Raw genomic sequence first — 22039 nt, forward strand, 5'->3', positions numbered from 1 at the left:
TTGCTAAGCAATTCCCAGAAGTGATTTTTTTTTAAATCAATTTTTAGCCATTTATATACTTCACAACTGAGTAAATACAGAACAGAATAGCAAGACTTGATGACTTCCATTTCATTTAACCTTATTCCTGTGATTGATTGTTACAACTGAAGAAACTATTTGATCCCACTGTCAGGACTGGAAAGCATTGACATTACTGCAAATATTTTAAATTAAGCTGTCAATCTAAGAGTAAAGAGCTTCTGTTAGTAGGTAACAAAATGGAAGGTTCCTTCACACATTTTGGGTGCTGAAATTTCAGTAAGTGGTTACTGAGTTCATCAAAATTGCTATTAGCTTCTTGGAAACACACCATTATCGGGTTTTATAATAAACCCTTGGAAACAGCAGATTTCAAGTAATTCCAACAACTGTTGATGGCAACTGACCCCTGCTCAGGACTAAGGGCCATATTCTCTGACCAATTCTTACAGTCAGAGCACCTGAAAATTTCACCTTCCCAATAAATTTCCAAAGGTGTTCATATAAACATGCGCACCACCCCCAGAAGAAGGAAGGAGCTGAGCATTCACCATTAGCAAGAGAAGGTTAAACCCCTTTTGACAGCAGCACATCATCAGGTATGGCACAAGGCTCAGCTCAACTGGATGGTGCAGTCACTCAGTTGCTAACCTCATCCAGCTCATGGAGCTGGGAGAAAACCTTCCTTCAGCCTCGCCAACACCAGCAGATTTCAAGGCTTGGAGGGGGTGGAGTTTTTAAAAACATGCTATTTTAGAGATGCAGTGCAAACTGTTGAATTAACACAGCTAAACAGACAGCAGCCTTCAGCTAAATCTTAAGGGAACAGTGTCTCCTACATCAGTTTTATAACTTGCAGATTTGGGATATAGATCCACACTCCAGTACATTTAAGTAAGATTCACCACCCAATCTACTTTATCAGAAGCTCATATTCATATATAAGGTAGAAAACCGTGAGATGTTGCTTCTGTTCCCCTCTGGAGCTTGCTCAGACTTGCAGTCAGAGAACCTCAACCAGTTTTCTGAAGCATCATGCCATTTCAGAAGCTCTAGGAATCTCAATGAGATCTCTACTGCTCATAGGTAAAGCTCCCTTTGCAAGAAAAATATTGCTTCTTTAAGCATTTGTTTTCATGTGCTGCATAACCACCTCCTTTGACCACTTAGACTATGAACTCCATTGTTTCTAAAGAGGCAGCTGGAGAGCAGCACAGTACCTGAGCCTTCTGAGCCACGTCTAGGACGAGCTGAAACTTTTCAGACACGGTCAGGTCCTCTTTTGGATGCTCCTTAGGCAAGAAAGAGACAATCCATTAATTCCAGCTCAGATAAAACATATTTTACAAAACTCATCAGAACAAGGTGACCCCTCAACATTCTTGGCAATACTTCTCTCACTTTAAATAGTCTCTATATTTACCATTTTCCTCCCTTGTTTAAGATCTACTTTTTATGTCTTTCATTGCTGGTTATTTTTAGTTTCCAATGCTTTGGGGAGCTCAGGGGAGATGGTATCACTCTCTACAACTATCTGAAAGGAGGCTGTAATGAGGTGGAGGTCAGTCTTTTCTCCCAGGTAACAAGTGAAAGGTCAAGAGGAAATGGCCTCAAACTGTGCCAGGGGAGATGTAGATCAGCTATTTAGAAAAATTTGTTCATGAAAAGGGTTGTCAAGCCTTGAAACAGGCTGCCCAGGGAAATGGAGTCACCACCCGTAGAAGTATTTAAATGACACTTAGATCTGTCACTTAGGGACATGTACCTGGACCCAGTGATGGAGCTGGCAATGCTACACTAACAGTTGGACCTGATGCTCTTAAAGAAAACAGAAGGCAAGACTTCTCAAATATCCCACAGGACCTAACTTGTCCCAAGATGATAAGCTAAAATTCATTTCAGAAATGTGTTTTAAGTTTGGAATATTTTAGGGTGAAGCATCTGAACCTAAGAGTGCTGTTAGTAAAGACTTTTAAACTACAAGAGAGAAAAAAAAAAGTAGTGTCTTTACTTGAACCTTGCTCTTCCTTCCTGCCACAACTGCCCACACAGATACAGAGTTTAAAGGTGCAATTTTTTTTTTTAGGTGTACAGGTGAAGCTGATCAAAGACCTACCATCTGTTCAGAAACTTCAGGCACAATGCTCCACTGTATTCTCCAACCCCTAGAAATTACGGAAATAGTTAAAGAGAGCAAGAACTCCATCCACCAACACGGATTATTTGTAAAAGGTTAAAAAGCAGTTTTCTGCAATAAGCACTTATGGTTTAGAAGTAAGTAATATAATCCCCAAAGGAATGAAGAACGCACAACATAACACAAGCACAAGTGGCCAACAACAGCTAGCTTTAAAAATATTAGTTAAGTAGATACTAAACAGAATCACTGCTTGTGTTTTACAACAGAAGTTGATGGTGTGCATGGAGTAAAGGATTAGGAATATTTTTCTCTTATTTTTTCATGTGAACGAAATTACATCAATTTATTCAGAAACCTGTTTGCTACCAGCATTTTCCAGGGAATACAATGTCAAACAAAAGTATCCATTAAGAAGTCAGAAAATTATTTTACAATATGCACGTTAAGGCATAACGTTTTAAGGTGCATTAAACCCACCCCTCAGACTTAATTTTTAGAAGAGATTGAATCTGCAAATGGAAGATACTTTGAATAAAGTATGTGAAGAGCTATGGAAAAAGGCAAAACTGCCGTTTTAGGCCTAGGTGAACATTCTCTGCCGGGAAAAACAGCAGGCTTCAATACTGATGTTCTCCAAGTACTCTAATTGCCACAGAATTTTATATGAGAATTTTAGTGTGCTGAGGGATTTGCCTGAAAGCATGCATCATTGTTTATGATAACCCAAGCCACAGGATACAAAGATAATACCCAATAATAGTAAAAGATGCTAGAAACTGAGCAATGACATTAAGGATATTTGAGTTTGAATTTCACTGTGTTAAATGTAACTCACAATATTAGAAAAGGTAACAGGTTACAACTCAGTGCAAGAATAACAAAACATCTTTCAAGCAAAGCATTACTTAAGAGAGTAAGCTAGTATTTATGCAAATACCTGGCTATGAGGTAATTTAGGGATAACCTCAAAATTGCTAAAAATAAGAACATAGGAATGGCCCAGCCATGCCATACAGCATTGATGTAAATCTGCAGATTAAGAAGAAAAAACAAACAAACAAAGAGAGATGCGGATTACAAACTGGGGTACAGTGAGTTGCATGAAATACCATTTCCCACTGTGCTGTTGGGCTCAGAATCATGCAATTCATATTAAAAAAATTAATAAATTTTAGCCACTCCACGACTAACAATGGCCCTGCACTCAGGAATGCAAAATCAAAACTAAGAATGAACCAAAACTCCAGAGATGACACTTAAATAGTTCTCAGCTGCCTCAGAGTACTGAGTATTTTCACACTACAATTACTTGAAGGGGTAGGAGGAAAAAAAAAAAAAAAAAAAAAAGAGGTAAACCCTCAAGTCTGTGAATCTGCTGCATGGTCAGCAATGGCACAGAAGCCATGGCACAGAAGAGGAGTTAGAGCAATTAGCCCCATACTGGGCAACAGGATAAACTCTCACTCTATTATTTCAGTTCAATTAAATCCCAAATTTTTACCAAGACTAAAAAGATTGCAGGAAAACAGGTTTTATTTTATGTAACAAGTACAAACACAAAGAGCTTCAAAAGGCATTCTGTTCCCTTCCCAGCTTCTGAAAATGGAGACTACAGTCTCTCTGTGAGACACACTAGGGTTTTTACTGATAACCCCAAAGTGAAACATCGCTCTGGCTCTCAGGCCCCAGAGCTTTCAAAAAAACAGCTCAAGTTTCCTCTTTCAGCTTTTATCTGAAAAATGGGCTTACCAGGTGAGGCAAGAGAACATTCAGCAGATATGGAGAAGGGACAGACAGAGGGCACGGGGAGGGAAGTCTCCTCCTCAATATTCCTTCAGCTGTGCCATGCAAAATAGCATAGGGTCTATAATTTTCAGGGTGTGACATTTTCACACACAGGTTCATTCAGCTGCACCTATCAGTAATTCCTTTGACAGAAATACATTTCATATACACTATGACCAAAAGAATTTATATCATTTAATTAACTACAGGAGGAAAGGAAACAAATCAAAACTCCACTAGATACTTATGCCTCTTTGCAGCATCGAACCTCATTAAGATAGCATAGAAATGCTTGAACGTAGCTCACACACCTGATGTTTTCACATTGAGCTCCACTGAAATCAAGGCATTTTGCCTCTCATCAGTATGATCCTAAAGAATGGCAAAGAGCCCTGGGGACAATGAGGACAGTAACTTCTCATCAAATATAACCACTATCAGCATTTCAGCCCCAGACAAGAGGAAACTTCGCAGAGGCTGAAGTAACCATCAAATTACCAGGACAGGGAGATGAGAAACAAGAGAGTAGAGAACAATACCCAGATAGTTCTAAATTATTTTAACAACTACAAAACTATGCTACAAGAAACCCAGGATAAACAATTTAAGTGGCTTTATATATAACTGAAGTGACAACTACTAGTATTTTGTGTTAAATGAAATTACACTATTTGATATAACTTGAACTGTAGCGCAACCCCTACTCAGATATGGCAGTTTCAACAAATTTCAGCTAATAATGTATTTTTTCAAGTTCTTACTACTCCCAGAGAAGTAGGATAACTTACAATAAAGGCAATAGCAGAAGTGTAGATAGAATACCAGTCTGATAAGGCAGAAAGATTCTTCACAAAATTTGTAACAGGTTTGGCACCTCTCTCTAAACAGAAGTGGAGAAAAACCACAACTGTTAGCATTAGCTGGCAGTGGTTAAATTACTTGTAAATTACAAACAACCAAATTAGGAAACGATAGGAATATTCAAGACACGTAATGATAAAAAGTCTTATTCAAATGAAAAAAAAAATAAACCTACTAATGTAACTATAACAATTAAAGAATGCATTTCCAAAAACTAAAGTATTACCCAAGACAAAGATTATGTCTAAATTCTTAAGTATAGACAAAGAAAAAAAAAATCAACATCCTTTATAAGGGTATCCTGGATGCTAAAAGCAGTTTGTTCTCAAGCCATGTTCATATTACCCCAAAGACCACTGCACAGGTCAGTTTGTCTCACTGAAAACCAATGTACATTAACCTGACTGAATTACAAGCCACCAAGGAACAACTTAGAATCACTGAATCATTTAGGTGGGAAAAGACCTTTAGGATCATCATTGGCTTCAACCATTAACCCAGCACTGCCAAATCCACCACAAAACCATGTCCCTAAATGATTGTCTCTTGCAGAGCCTTCCTACCCACCATCAGATCAATGCTCCTATTCAACTTGCTGTCATCTGCAAACTGACAGGGAGCACTCCATCCTGTTGTCCAGATCATTGATAAAGATATTAAACAGGACTGGCCCCAACACTGAGCCCTGGGGAGCACCACTTGTGACCAGGTGGATGTAGCTCCATTCCCCACAACTCTCTGGGCCTGGCCATCAGTCAGTTTTCTACCCAGCAAAGCATACACCTGTCCAAGCCATAAGCAGCCAGTTTCTTCAGGAGAATGCTGTGGAAAACAGCATCAAAGGCTTTACTACAGTCTAGGCAGACAACAGCCAGAGCCCTTCCCTCCCTTGCTGCTGTCCATCAGTTAAGCTTAAAGCCAGGCTAGATCTCTTGGCTGTATCTCTGCAGGACTCTACCCATTGGTAGCACCTTGCTGCTTACTCTCCCTAAGCCAAACAACACAGCACATGGCTCCCTGAAGAAGTCCGTCTCCCTCCTCTGTAGACCTTTGGTCTTGCTGTCACTGCATGGGAGACTGACCTGTGCTGGGAGAGGCTCACACACAGGCACACCCAGCCAGCAAGAGCAAGAGGAGCTCTTCCTCAGCTCCCTAAAACCCTCTCATCCTTTACCCTCTTCCTCCATGCCCTTTTACTATTTGGGCAAACTGGCTAGGGAACACAAGGAAACAGGAGAGGGCTGCTGCAAGACCACCTCTGCTTTCTCTGTTGAATCACACCAGTTCTGCCTTTCCTGATGAGAAGAACGATCATACCTCCTCTGCACAGAGAGTCTCAGAAGCTCTCACTCTTCTGCAGTAGAACTCACAACGTTTCAAGTCTTTCTTCAAGAGAGCCTCTGACTTGCTGTCCTAGTTTGTTTGGCTTGAAACTCAGCTATCCTCAACACGCTTCCTATGTGAAGTAATTAAGCAACTAGGACTAGATTTCCTTAAGCATCAGCAGCACAACCAAAGCAGCAGATCAAGTAAGTGGAAGGGCACACCCAAGGCACTGGACTAGGTCATGGACTCAAGTGCTGCTTCCATCTGCTCTGTTCCAGTACCCTACACCAAGCCCATAGAGAAGAGCAAGACTTAGAAATCACTGGGGACACCAAGGTTCTGGAGAGCTCTGAGTGACAGTCAGGCACCTCGGACAACAGGGATCTAGAATTTGTGGCTCACCTAGTGGAAGTTAAGAACCACCCAAAGCTTAAGTTTAATACTGTTCTTTAAAAAGTATTCTGAAGGCAATGCACATACACCACTGACAACAAGTCACAAGTATTCTCCCAGATGAAACTAAAACGAATACAACGAATAAAATCCTGCTAAGTACTTACTTAATCTTCTCATATTTTCGGTCAACCTGAAAAATAATGGATAAAAGCAACTTGTTAAAAAGACAATTAGTGCACACTTGTGTACATTTGATACCTGAAATACTGTTCAGAGTTATAAACTACATGTGCATAAAGCTTCATTCTTGCCTGTTACAGAATTTGTTTCTAGTAACTAATACAGTCTACCCTGCATCAGACTGAAAACAGAAGTTTAAAAGCTCTCCAGCCTAACTACGTTCATAGATTTTGGGAAACATATGACAAAACCTGGTAAGTAATATAAATCTTACTTTATTTCGGACAGCAGATAAAATTTCATGTTTAGTCCAAAGCATTCACAAAGCTTTTGAGGTAGTTCTGTATTTTCTGTATTATTTGTTATTGAAACACTTGCTCAAACCATGTAAAAAGTTGGTTAAAAAAGAAAAAAGTGAGGTAAAAAAAGCAACTTGTAAAGGCACCAACAATTTCTCACAATGACATTGGGGATTTACCTTCTAGCACTAAGTGGCTCTTCTGTTTCCACTGTATTCTCTTCCGGCTGAAATCTGAAGTCCTCAAGATACTCCCCAAATTTGTCACAAAACCACTTTTGGAGTCTTGAGCAGACTGTGTGACTACGCTTATCTGTAAAAGAGAAGCACTAAGTATCAGGATAATGCTAAAAGACATCTTTATCCAATGGTAGCCCCTGTTCCCACACACCATGCTTTGCTGGCAAGCAGACTTTGTACAGCTTCCCTGTCCTTCACCAACAGCCTTTGTGGAAATTTGCAATTTACCTCTGCCACTGCACAGGATCCCCAACTGCATTAAGTTGGTAAAGTAAGACTAAAAGTGACTCCTGCATTGCTCTTAGGATAGTACATGGAAGCATCTTATTACCCGAAGGACAAAGAGTAAAACATCCTAAAAAACAATCATTTTTAGCAAACACAGTAAAAACGTTTTCTGGTTAAGAGACTTCTGTGAACAAAAGACTGACGTAAATCTCAGTGCTCCTGTTGAGCTGGAGGGTCACCTTGAGAAAAGCAAGTGCAAAGCAAAACACTCCAGCAGAAAGCTGGACAATCATCTCACAGCCACAGAGATTTGACAGGAAAAGGAGGCTGAAACACAAGCAAGATTCTGCTAGAGGCAGTTTTACTTTCACTTTCCAATCACTGATAGTCTGTAAAGATTGTGTGTGTGTCATTATAGAATTATACAAAAAAAACCCCAGTTTCTTTTCTTCTAAAGTCAGGCCTCAGAAATTATGCTGCATGTGCCACTTTCTACATATGGAATATACAGTCATAATACTACCTGGGAAGTCTTACACCGCAAAATAATGAAGTGACACACACTTTCTGTATGTCAGTTTCAGTGGAAAAATATAACATAATATAGGGGTAACATGGAAACAGTATCAGAGTAAAAGCCTTAAGGCACAGCACGTAGGAACAAAACAATCACCTGTAACTCAAAATTGTGGTCTAGAAGGAACAGACAGACTATTTGGAAATGTAGCTCAACACAGCAATGTCACAAAGAGGATACTGGTTATAATTACTCCAGGACCAAATTTAGTACAGAACTCCATGAAATTAATATATGATTAAACAGAGGCATGGAAGATTAAACAGCCAATTACAACAGCCAAAATGATGGATTTAAGCTCTTGAGAAAAAGCCACTGGTGCTCAGAAAATAAATTCAACTATTTATTAATGATTTACAATGAAATCTAGGAAAAAAAAGACAGTTTACAGCTGAGACAACACTTCCATTCGAAAATAAAAATACGAGGTAGCTTCCCACATGCTAATACTTCAGAAAGTACTGAGAAAGAAGTTTTGAGTGTACAGGAGAAAAAAATGTCAGGTTGTAGTTCACATAACAGAAAGCACTGACAATATGGAAGTACAGGAAGAGAAATTTCAGGTTTAGTCCACAGATTTAAAAGCCTTAGTCTCAATCACAAGGTGTGGAGAGGAAAGTTAAAGTGTACTGAAATTTTGAGAATTAGACTGTTGCCTTTTCTTTCAGAAATCACTACATTATTGAATTCATAATAAGCATCAGCTTTAGAAATGTAGATGACTGCGTAGGTGCCCAAAAAATTAATAACTCTTAAGCTTACTCCTTCTCCAGAATGTCTCCTCTTTTAGAGGAAGGAAGTAGTAATATTGCTGTGGCATAACAAACTTCTGCAACTGAGAACAAAATAGAACATTTTTTCTATGTATTACACCTGGTTTTCTGGTAAGTCAAGGATCAGCAAGGCACGCAAGAATGATGAAGTGAGCCAACAGGTTTCATTACATACCTAAAGGCTTTACAATACACAATAAATTCCTAGCTCAGGTACGCAAAGTCAACTACAAACAGTAAACGCAGAATCATGACCAGAGAGAGAAGCTGCTTGAATGGTCACTCTTATTCAGCTTCTTCAGAAGCGAAGTTTGATCTCGTAAGGATAAAAAAAAAAAAAAAAAAAAAAAAAAAAAAAAAAAAAAAAGGAAGAAAAAAATCCAGCTCAACCTTAGTTCTGTTAGAGATTCAACCAACCAAGCTCACCTGTTCCATTGGCTTGTGCCTGTGGCTTTGCAGGTTGCTGAGCTGCAGGCACCTCTTCCGCCCTACAAAGAAAACAGAAACAACGTGAAATGTTTCAGAGGAAGAATTTTTTCCCTTTTAGGTAAAGCAAGCACCAGAACCTCCACGGTTTCCACAGCTGAGATTATACAATTATGACAAGAGAAAACCGAGCTTACGCTCTTTCACAAGATTTAAATTATTGATTGCACTTAGGATCCTGGGAAATGCCATCCTCTGTGAGGAGAGGTGGGGTTTAGCCATTCCTGTCACCAACAGCTCAATTTCATCTTACAACTACTCAACAATGTAGTATCAAATTTCTTGCATTATTTATGTCTTTGTGTGGTATATTCAGCCACAACTCTTCCCACAGTAATAAATTAAAAGGCATTCAGTTTCACAGCTTGATAACCACTGGAGTAGAGCAAATCCACTATTTAACATATGAATCTTGAATTCTGCCATTGCTACTAGGGTCAAACACCACTCAACTTCACAAGAGGAACAGGTGTTAAGAATGATTTTAAATGTTAGTTGTAAGCCCTCAAAATCACAACCAATTTGAGAAATATCTTTAAGAACTTGAAAAATTGAAACAGCCTAAAAAACTGCAACAAAAATGTTTTTAAAATATATGTCAAGAAGCAGGCATCATTGGTCTCACCTTTCAAAATGAGTCAAGAGTATTCTCATCCATTAAAGTGAACAGATTTTTTAAAACGCAAATGCTTTTGCCATTCTGTACACGTGCAAGGCTTCACAGTACATTTGCACACAGCCTCCAACTGCCAACCTGTCTTGAGAATACTTCAGGCTTCAGTCCCAAAGTCTTCAGTCATCCATGTAGATGTCATACAGAAAGATTTTTCTAATGAAGCAGGAGCTTTGACAACATATCACCAGCCACAGCAAGCTTTACTTGACAGGGAGTTGTATGATTGAAAAGATTACTTCTTGAAATAGGAAAGTGTCAGTTGTGCAATTTCATGATCGCCCGTCAGGCAATAGAGGTACTTTCAAATGTTCCTTTCATATTTTGCTCCTCAGGAAGGGAATCAAGTGAAACATGGTCAGCAAATGAAGAGCAAGAAGAGGGATCCCACTGCACTGGGCAGATTGCAGCAATACAGACGGACATACCATCCTCTCTCCTGCTGTTCCTCTAGAAAGGACATTAGGAAAAGATCTCACCGTACTGTCTGCACATGGAAAAGGTCATTACTAATGTGTGCTGTCTCAACATCACCATACATCAATGAGTATGATGGAGAAACTACAGAACTTGTTACCTCCCTTCCTTCCTAAGCATTCCCAATTCTTAATGAGCTTTTCACACCCTTGTTCTTTTCTAAAAAGAACACTTAGAAGTAATTTACTGATTTATAAATTACACCTCGATATTTATTGGATGAGCTGAATTCCATGTTTTTTGCTTTGAAAGACACTTGCTTTCATGACTCGTCAGGACTTTTCCCCATGGCTTCTGCATTTGCAGCAACTCTTCTTTTCAAACTCCACCTGGAATGTCACCAGTTTATTTTCTTTAGCTAAACTTTAACTTTGATTCCTGTGCCATTTTCCCCCAGTTTCTATATAAGCCACGGGTTCCTCACCTAAAAACTCCTCCTATCTTTGCTTCTTCTCCCACACCCTTGCATCTCCTCCATTTCCAGCTCTCAAAAGACAGCAATAAACATGATGAAATTTGCAGCAGCTATTATACAGTGGTCTCTTGTTTTCCTCTATCAGCATATCAGATGGTTCCAACATATAGCTGGGCATTTTCATCTGAAATCTGTCACTGGAACTGTGTTTCATTGAAGCTGAAGACATATTTAGGTGGAAAGGAAGCTTGTCATTCACAAGCAGGCAGGAGCCAGTTACTCAACCCATTCCAGCTGTGTCTTCCTTTGGCATGCTGGGATGTGTTTTCAGAAACAGCACAGCACCATTACTCCCCATGTTTCTTGGGCAAAAAATCAAGAAAACCTTATCAAGAAGTAGTTCTGCACAGAAGCCTTACTGGGCTCCATGAGGAGCACATGACAGTCGGCTTTGGCCCTCCTTGCTGCTTTTGTTTCATTTTTTTGGCAATGTCATACTTGCCATCTGCCTGTTACTCCTTCCCCATGAAGAACCCGACCTTTACGAATCATCAGGTTAATGACAGCTCATTACTGCACCTGTGAATCAGGTTAAAATTAGCCACTTCAGACAGATCCGGGCCAGGAAGCTCAGAATTCATTGTTTGGGCTTGCACACCTACTGGGAAGTTCGATTCCAAAACCAGGTCATGTTGAACCATCCAGCTCATCAGGACCACTGACAGAGGGAGAAATGATCTTTCCAACCGTTTCTGAACCACTCTTAATGCCAGAGATGATTTAAAAGGCTGAAAAACATAAATAGTCCCAGAACAACACTGTGTTCCTATGTGGGCTTCCTAACCACAGCCTGAACCTAAGAAAACAAGCTGCTTTAATTCCTCTTGGACCACACTTTCCACCCAGAAGAAGGGTGTAACTGGTCACACCAACACATCCCCAACATGAAGCTAGGTCATCTTTATGCAACTAGAGATTGCAGCCATTTAAAGCACAGGCTGTTTGAAACAGATAAGAGCAGCCTCAGACAGCGGGAGAAACAAACACAAACTGCTTCTTCTTGTTTCTCTCTCTTTGTTTTTAATATACTGAGGTCAGGGAAGCATCAATATTAATGAATATTAGAGCTGTTCATGACCAGGACACACGAACCACTCAAAAGCAACTAGCACACTCTGATGCAGTGTCCAGTCAGTGCTGCCCCACAGAACAGCACCAAAGTGTTATTTTTTTGATTGCAAGTGTAACACAAAAGTTAAGGGAGCCTTGACACTGAAGACCACTGCATATTAGGCCCTGAATACAGCTGCAAGTTGAGATGTGTGTGAATCAACAAAGTCCCCCAAAAACTGGATGCACACCAGAGTTGCTGCACACAACAGGTACAGTCACTGCCAGGATGTTCTCAGACATATTCAAAGCAATTTTCCCACAGGCTAACTCCAAGTTCACAAGCGACCAACCACCAGTTTTTCAACCACTGTTGTAGAAGACATTCAAGGCTGTTAACACCTTTCCTAATGCTCAAAGCAACCTAAAGGTGCATGCACTTCCATCAAAAACACATTCCAACCTCATACATGCAAAAATAAGCAGATATTTTCTTAGCCTAGTTTAAAGACGTATCTTTCAGATATGCATGGCTTCTTACTCTGAAGAGCTGATAAAAAACCAAGTTAAATAATTTTCATGTTTTCCATCTCCTTCCTGTTAAAATACATCAAACATTTCAGAAGCCCTTTATATTCTCATCCACAATGAAGGAATAGTGACTTATGCAGAAGCATTGTCCAACTGGTCCTTGTAAAAATAGTTCACAATGATATTAATAACAAGGTTTGCTGCATACGTCACAGGCTGCTGGTAAGTGTTGTTGCAAAACTTTTTGTTATTTTGTTTTTGTGTGATTGTAGCTCACAATTTGCAAAATATGGCAGCAACAGCTCATACAAACTATTCCAGGTTATTTATGCATCGTTCCACTAGCAAAATGTCATAAGCTTCAGCTGCCATACCAAATGCTCGGATGTTCTGAACTGTGGAAAGCTTCAACTGAGGCCACTAGATTTCTGAATATTCAGATACACAAAGAATAAACACCATGACAAACAGAAACACCAATAATCCTCTTCTTCCACTCCACCCTCTTCCCTGTGCACAACTGCGACCTTAACAAAGGAAGCCCATGATCTTCACTAGAGAAAAAAAAAATATCAATCTAGATTGTGAACTTGTTTTCTCGTTGCCAAACATTTTGCACCATGTTTTATACTGCCACATGTATTGATCTGCCTCACAAATACTTTTGAATACTCAACTTGTAAAATAATTTCTTTCTTATACCAAAGCATAGTTTGGTTTTCATTAGCAGTTGAATTCTGCAAGCAAAAAGAACAGTACATGCAAACCCCAGCCTTTAACTAAGTACCACAAAGCTGCTCCCTCCCCTACCATATGAATATCTATTTTTAAATTGTGCAAACAATTACCTTAGAAGCAGGGTGAATTTGACATAAGCGGATAGAACTTTCTGCAGTTACTTTGCTTAATAAAATTAAATTTCCATCAGGCATAAATTCAGCCTATTACATATTTGACTATGTAAGCCCACATTTCACCTATAGTCCTAATAAAAGTATTTTTAAATGTCCACAGTGAAGTGCAAAATGTAGTAAGCAGCGAAGAATTTCACACAATGAAGCACAAGTTAAGGAAAAATCATGGACAACCAAATTTTTCTCCTCCTGGGTAGAAACTGAAAAATTTTCAAAGTCTTATTTTGTTGTCACCTTACATATCCTGCCTGTCACAAAAGGGTTGAAATAGTAGTAAGACTAGTTAAAGAAACACTTGGGTAGAGAGGATAATTGGCTGAATGTAATCCCCAAGTGCAATACTCAAGCTGACAGGACTAGTGTAATCCTTAGGATATCTAAATGGGAATACAACACCCAGGGAGCCATGTCATCCTACCTTAATTTAGCAATGTCACTCCTGCTAGATATTTGCTGTTGTCCACAATCCAACAAGGCACAGCTGTTGACACATATATTGATAAACAAAGACATTCCATCTATTTTCTCTGTAAAACCTGTACTCATAAGCTCCAGGGGGCCAGATCAGACTCTGAGTCAGCCTTATTATTCTGAAACAGAGAAGGACGATGAGTACCTTCCTGCAGAAGAAGATGGCTCCTCATCCTCCTCCAGGATGCCTAGCAATGAGAAGATCTCTTTCCCCCTCCTCTGTGCACAGCCTGGAGCTCAGGCACAGCTGCCCTCGGGACAAAGCCAAAGACCTGTGCCAGCACTAAAGACAAGCATATGGAATTTGCATCCCAAGCAACTTCTTCAAGGCAGCAAGTCACAGACGAGAAAGTATCCTTTCCTTAAGCATCAGTTTCATCTACCAGCAGTAGGAAACAACGCTCACTGCTTTGTACAGCTGTTACTGAGCTAACAGATACTCTCAGCATGCAATGGGTCCTCTTCAGCTGTCCACTCAAACAACAAGTTGCACCAGGGAGTTTTAGATTTGGTACTAGGAAAAATTCCTTCACCAAAAGGGGTCTCAAGCACTTGGATCAGGCTACCAAGGGAAGTGGTTGAGTCACCACCCCTGGAGGTATTTAAGAGACATGTTGATGTGGCCCTTGACTGAATGGTTTAGTGGTGGACTTGGGAGTGCTGGCTTAATGGTTGGACTTGATGTTCTTAAAGGTCTTTTCCAAACTAAATAATTCTATGATTCCATAGGAGCAGGAGGTAGACAGACAACAGAAAGGAACTAGGCTCATATGTTTCCTATAAATAGCTCCTACTTCCATCGCTACCAGTGGACATGGACTGCTGGCCTGAGCAGAAAGATATTTTTACACTTGAGTACAGAAGGAAGCAGGAGGCTGGGAAGAGTTTGCATGGCATTGGGAAGCCACATATCCAAGCAAAACCCTTTGCCTGTTTGCTCTTGCTTGTCACCTCTAAGTAACTGGCATGTGACCACCAATTCAGCCTGTGCTATCTCCTGATGACAGCACTCGGTGGTGAGCCACAGGTCCTGCAGCTCTGCTCAGTAATCTCAGCTATTGTCAGGGAAGATAACATGGGCAGCTACGTACACAAGTGGTCTAGACCAACCAGGCCACCAAGCAACTGCTATGGCCTTAAGATCCATGCAGCTAAGCAGACTAAGGAGAGAAAACATCAAATTTGATGCTTTGCACCATCAAGATGGATGTCCTCGAAGCTGAAAGGACCTAGGGGCATGGGGAGGTATTTCCATTTGTCATTGCAGTGGCAAGGAAGGCTCAAATTCCAGTTACTCCCATGCATTTAGGGAATTGTTGTGGCACTGAGACATCCTTGCTGCTGCTAGAACAGGAGTAACGAGGACTGGGCAGTCAGGAGAAGACACAGGTTTTGAAAAGGCAAAGCATATGCAATGGCATGGCAAAGGCTCTGGCATTCAGTAGCTCCAGGCAGGCAAGATCCCAGAGGAGGTGCATCAGAAGAGGTGTAATGAAGAGTATCTCAACTAGAAAGTGTCATGTAGCTACAGCATAGCTACAGCTATGGCCAAGTAACTTACACGTACATGGATGTTAATGATGTAGTTTTACAGGAACACATAAACAGCTGCTTGCTCTGTGAACTACTAATTTATTTTAAGAGCACCTAGGCTGGAAATATATGCTTTCACCAGCACTTCTCAGACAGAGATCTCAAGTGGCTTTCAGCTTTACAGTGAAGATATTTCTCTTACCTTGTTTTAAGTACTTCACTGACTCTTTGTTCTAGTTCTAATCTCCTCTGCCGTTCCTTTTCTAGCTCTTGCCTTAACGTTTCAGCATTTGTTTCTTCTCTCAGCTTCCTGAGCTCCTCCTCTGTTAATTAAAGAAGAAGAAGAAGATTTAGTTACCCTGAAGTATTTCTATAAGAAATTTAAAATCTAATTATGACAGATTAGGTGTGGGAGATTTTTTTATCCATGCTATACCAAATATGTTCATCAGAAAAAAACAAGTATTCAAGGGCTAGACAGATTTCATAAAAAGCACACAGCTGTATCAAGTACAAAATGTTTCATTATAATTGTTAAGCAAGGAGGAAAACAACTCTAAAGTTTTCTTTTCAAGATGCAAAACAAGCCCTTGGTACAAGCTATCTTTATTTAAACACAACATACTCTTCATTCCCCAAAGAAATAATCAGCAGGAAAGGCTGTCTATTACTAAATCCAGTGGTCATAACAGCAACCAAAAAAAAAGTATCTGTTTCTTTCCCTCATGTCTATGGGCAGGCAAACACGAAACCATGAACTCACATGAAGTTGTATGATGCCATATAAACCCATGCCCATCAATTTCTGGCACCAAGTCAGATGGTCCTTCTATGAGCCTCTTACAATTTTAAGAAGGTGTTGTGGAACAAGAAGATAAGTTAAAATTTTTACACTTTTCCAAGGTTATACTGTGCCCTACTAACATCCATGTAATAATTAGATATATAAATATATTCATATATTTACTTATACAAACACATACTCTCACAACATAGTATCAACTATGCATAAGGCTTTTTTGTGGCTAATTAGCCTTGCTTTTTTGTCACTGGCAGTGTCCTTGCTCATGACCTTATTTCACTCTAGAGCTAAAATGGGGTCACTACTACTGAATTTTTCCCAGATAGGCATACATGACACATGACAAAAATAAGACTGGGAATCTCCTTTTTTTTTTTTAAACCAAAATTTACTCTACACTTTGTTCTCTGAGCTGGTTTTTAAGCTCAATCATAACAATCAATAGTAGAACAGCAGGCGTATTTCAAGTTTACAACAAACCAGAACAGAAAATACTTGCTAATTCCACTATCATCACAGACACAGGGGTTCAGGCTTTTCCCATTGTTTTACAAGATTGGTATACTATGCTGTACCCTCCAGAGGGTTGTTATACAACCTCTTTTGTTTCTTTTCACATACTGCCATCTAAATCTTTGATAATCAGAGAATTTTGGTGTCTGAGCCTCTCTGACTCCAATCATTATGCTTCTTGAGAAGGTCTGAAGCTGTAGTGCAAATGTCCAGAGGAACTGATACACTCTCTGTGCCCTACAGGAGGCCCTTGTGCAATGTGTCCAATCACTTCATCTGCTGGTGGGAGATTGTCCTGCAGCAGTAAGAGCTTTAGAGCACAGAATTAGGAGAGATGGGAATAAGATACGTGAATCAAGGGGACAACACGACAGCTTCCACCGTGAGGCTGCAGACTGAACCCCACCAAAGAGGAAGGAGTGCTGTTACCCATCTCCCCACTGAGAGATGGTTAGTGACCCTGGGAAGAAAAGCTGGAGCACAGAAACCACATTGTCCTCCAGCAACTAAAACTGAGAATCCCCAAGGGTAGGGTAGAGAAATGTCACTGTTGCAGCAGGTATTGTCTCTCCTGTAAATAAATGCAAAGATATGGATATAAGGTCAGACTTATACATGGAGCTGTCCCTAATTATGTATCCACAAGGAATTTTAAATCCAACAAGAAAACTACATTTATAATTAGTTCACCCTACTTTCAAGGGCTTACCTTGTTCCAGAACAAGGGCCTGCACACAGCTGAGGGGAAACATCTGTTGCACTTCAAAAGCACTGGAGCTTGTGCAATATCATGAAGATATCACAGAAAGTTCCAAAGCTTGATAGAGATGTTATCTTCTCAAGACCATTAAAGGGAAAAAATTCTTCATTACGCATTTTTTGTTTTATTAAAGAGGAAGTGACTATGCATTTTGTGTACATAAGAAAACCACACACATTATAAATTAACCTCAATGTCCTTGAAAGTCAGATCTTCCAGCTTCCTTAATTCCTGTTGTTCTGACTGCACTACATTTTGTACTACTAAAACCAAAACAAAAACTCCAGAAATTTGACCACTAAGAGGACAAGCAGTGCCAAATATTCTTTATGGAAAAAGGAGAGTGGAAGGGTGCACAGTGAATGAGACAGAACTCCTATAAAACAAACCAAAAAAAGGAACAACATCCAATCCTTAAGGACTGTCATAGCTTCACATTTCAGAGCATTTCCTAACTTTCCCATACATGACTGCAATTCAAATCCACCCCACTAAGTCCTTAAAGCAGTATTTGTTGCTACTTTGGCAGCAGTGTGGTCTGGCACTGTAAAACCTTCGTGTTCAGTTAGTTAAATACTCTTAGATCTGCTAAGCAACAGAAGCCACAGAGAGGGGAAGGGGGGGAAATTCTTCCTTGCTCTGTCCCCTGAAATAATCTACCATTTGGCCAAACTGAACTGCGCTTTCAGAGCAAATTTCTCTATCCCTGAAGAGTCCTCCTGCAGAATGAGTGAAGGTGGCTACAAAGAGCAGAGGTCACGGACCCCTGAGAAGAATCCATATGAACATTTCACCATGGTACCTATCTACTGAGTTTTACAGATGAGTACCCTCCTTGATGATGAAAATGGAGTGCTCCTTGGATTTCATCTTCAGACAGTCAAAATTCAAACATCCTCCCCACTCCGCACACACACAAAAGGGTAAAACATAAAAGGCCAAGCTTAGCTTCCAGATTAATCAGCTTCCATAATTTCCTTCCCAGGCATATTCATCACAGCCCACTATCTTCTCCGGGGCAAGAAACATTAAAGTATCGCTAGAGGCTCAGGGCATGTCTTAGCTGGACATTCAGGTGAAGTGAGCAGCCATAAAGGTGACCTGGTTAGAGGGGGGAAATTACTAAAAGAAGAAAGTGTCTGCTGAAATACTGATAGAGAAAATGCTGGCAAGCCTGGGAACTAGGCCTGGGAACCAGAAGCATTGTTGAGAAGTGGAGCTGGCCTCTCTGAAATGCATAGCCAGGTACCTGGAAACCTGAGACACCCTGAGATAACGTTGACAAGCACAAAAACAAGGAACCACAACAGCCGCTTATCACCTGAAAAGGTGAAAAATAGTCTGAAAACAGGGAAAACATCCTGAGAAAGTAAGACTTGATAACTGCCATTGGCTGTTATATCTGCGAGAAAAAGAAAACAGACTAGAAAAATAATAATTGGCCTGAGAGAACAGAAAACAACATTTTTTTCTAGGTACAAAATAGAAATTAGCAGTATCTATTGGCTGCTGAAGTGGCAGTGTACTACATCTCTTTATTTCTCTATGACATGACTTAATTTTTATCCAAAATAAGACTTCTCCCTCCAAGAACTTCCCATGCTGCAGATGCTTTTCCTTTCCTGAACAGGTTGAACTCTTCACACAAACTTTCTAAGAGATCTTGGACCCTCACCCAGGACAGTTTGGTTTGTCCTTCCACATCTGGGATGGTTTGGCCCATTCTGACATCTGTCCAATAAGTGTGATACTGGTATTAATGTAAACATTTGCATAGCTGCATATAAATAAGCCACCATAATTACATTTTCTGTGGTTTTACTGGAAAGTTTGCTTCATTAGTGAGAAGTTTGTTGTAGCCTGTAACAGTATACACCTACTTGGTTGCTGCCATACTGTTGATTGCTCCAAAGAATCTATAACAGCTCAATACATACATTTTTTTTTTATTATCTATATATTTGAGCTATAAATCATAGGTATAGTTGCTAGCAGTGATTTTTGTGGCCATCTGTAATAAAGTTGAGAACTTAGAGCAAAAAAGCCTCCATGCCCTTGAATCTTACAGAAGCCTATGAACTCAGTCACAACCTCTAAATACCTACACACTGGGTAACCCTTTAAGTTGTGACAGCAGGTGTGACCCTGAAAAAATGCTTTAAAAGCTCTCTTGCAAAGTTGTGTAGAAAAGCAGGACAATATCTGGATGCTATTGCTCTTTTAAAATGAGCTATAACAGTCTGCAAGACAATGCAACAATGGTGTTTCAATGAAAATAATAATTACATTTATTATTGCACTGTAAACCCTAGGAGAACTGACCCCATAGTAAAGACCATCATCAGTGATGCATCTCACAGGTTACCAAAAAAACCTTATCCATTTCAGTTTTTCTACGGCATTTTATCCTCTATGAGGTGTAATGGAACTGTCGCACCTGAACTCCAAGGATTTGACAATTCAAATTTAAAGATTTAACATTTCAAAAAGCTTAGCTGACACCATGTAACTGCTAAAAGACAAGCACTCAGTGTTGTGTTGCCACCCCATCAGCCACTAGAGCAAATGAAAAATTTCATTTTTCCTCAGAAGACTTGCCTGTAAGAAATGTTCCGATAAAAACCACTTAAATACCAAAGTATTTAGCTCTGGTGAGACTGAACAGAATGTGAGTAGTGTTTAGAAAAGGAGGATGATACATCAGGCTAGGAAGGCGTGGCAGAAGGTTGGATTTCTAATTCAACACTTCATGTGCAGTAAAGCGGATGTTTCCCTTAATCCCAGGATTGGAGGTAGATTAGGGAGCAAATCGTAACTGTTTTATGTAACACCATTTCTTCCTAGACCCACAGGTATGTTGCAAAATCTCTCTCTGGGACAAAGTGACCAAAAACTTCTTTCAGAGCAGAGCCAGAGACTGCCAATCACTGTTTCTAGCTACCAATTCAGTTTAGGGTTAAATCTAAGGAAACTGAGTTAAAAACTAGAAATAGCAAAAAGCATGCATGCACCCTTTCATATTTACATGGGGAAACACCAGTACTCAACAGGACAAAAATAACCCTTCTACATGTATGTCAATCATGGTAAATCTCCCTACAACCCTTTGAACATTACTGGAGTTCAAGTCTGTTATTTAATTGTTACTAAACATACTAAATCCAATCACACACTTTCAATCTGGATCTCAACAGTGGTGCTGATACAGCCAGACACTGGGAGTTGTCTCCAGTGCAGGCAATTTCCACCCTTAGCAGACTCCCAATTCCTATGGAAAGCTAGTACGTCAACTTTGTCCCAAGTAAACTGACTGTATGACACTACTAGCAAAATGTCAGGAGTCTGAAAACAGATCAGTTTTTATCATCATAGACACTAAGGAGCTTTTAATCTTCACCTTAAAAACCAGCAGCAAATGGCAGTGCTGTGAAAGACATGGAATGGCTCCATCACTTGTGATAAAGAAAACAAAGAACATTGTCTGACCAACACGCAGTGATGGAGGAAGGAAGCAATGGAATTCCCTAACCTGTTTTTTTCCTGCTTACACTTACTCTGCAATTTACATACTCCTCTGAAGACACGTTCACAATTCATAGCTATAACTACATACAGCTTAATTGTGCACTATTTGTTACCTGTTCTTCTTCTAATCCGTGATTCTCCTCCTCCAGGGCATATGTTTTTTCCATCAGTGACTTGAGAACCATGGAGATTGCCAAAGAACTTATCATAAATCTACCCAAAAGATTTCAGATAAAACATCATCCTTCGATCCCAGACATTGTGAGATATTCTACTTCTTTGCATGCCTGATACTTGGCAAAGTGCTTATGTAAGCCATCACTCTTGCAGCTCCACTTTATTAACTGTCCTTTCTTCTTTAAGTCACCCTTCAATTCATGTCGTCTTTCACGCTTGGGACTTCCACACTTCACTTGGGAATCCCAAAGCTCCCTGCTTAGGAGGATTACTCTTGGGATTTTATGAAGGAAGAACCTAGAAATGTTCTTTGTCAAAATGGATACCAGCATTCTTGTTCTCCATAGCTCTTCTAGAGCTGGACAACCAGTGGTCTGGAAGAATTTTTCCTTTTTTTTTTTTTTCCTTCCCCCTCTTTTGCATTTGTGAACACCCTGATTTGTCAATTTAATAGCTTTCCCTTGTGGTCAGGCTTCTTGCTTGTTTGCATTAATTGTTCATACAGAAAACATCGCAAAAAAGATTTTCTAATAGGGATATTGCTGTCATAAAAAGCCAAAAGGCAGACAGAATCATTAAAGATTAGTATCTTTACTGAATGCACAACTTTTCCTCTCTCTGCCCTGTTTTATATAGGCATTTTGGTAGAGTGGAGGGGTGAAACAGATAAATATAAACCCCACATTTTCAATAGCACCCTCCTCCAGCTAAGTCCACACACATCAAAACAAAGAAGTGACCCGTCCTATTCAGAACCAGTCATGACAACTTCCTTTTAAAAACTTTAACACAGGTTTGGCAGTTAAACAATTGATTTTTACTTTGTT

At 39.9% G+C, this 22039-nt stretch overlaps 1 protein-coding gene across 2 annotated transcripts in view; it reads right to left on the bottom strand.

Moving 5' to 3' along the window:
- The window catches only part of GRAMD4 (GRAM domain containing 4), a 103682-nt gene that overhangs the window by 37218 nt on the left and 44425 nt on the right, over positions 1-22039 (bottom strand). For both annotated transcript variants that reach the window (XM_082279735.1, XM_082279734.1), the window contains exons 4-11: positions 15638-15758; positions 9252-9313; positions 7188-7320; positions 6694-6719; positions 4735-4826; positions 3099-3190; positions 2138-2186; positions 1242-1313 (exon numbers count right to left, since the gene is read on the bottom strand). In XM_082279735.1, the coding sequence (XP_082135861.1) occupies positions 1242-1313; positions 2138-2186; positions 3099-3190; positions 4735-4826; positions 6694-6719; positions 7188-7320; positions 9252-9313; positions 15638-15758 (647 nt within the window). The remainder of the gene's footprint in view (positions 1-1241; positions 1314-2137; positions 2187-3098; positions 3191-4734; positions 4827-6693; positions 6720-7187; positions 7321-9251; positions 9314-15637; positions 15759-22039) is intronic.

The sequence above is a fragment of the Coloeus monedula genome (assembly GCF_965178545.1).
Source record: "Coloeus monedula genome assembly, chromosome: 4".
In the NCBI taxonomy this organism is placed as follows: Eukaryota; Metazoa; Chordata; class Aves; order Passeriformes; family Corvidae; genus Coloeus; species Coloeus monedula.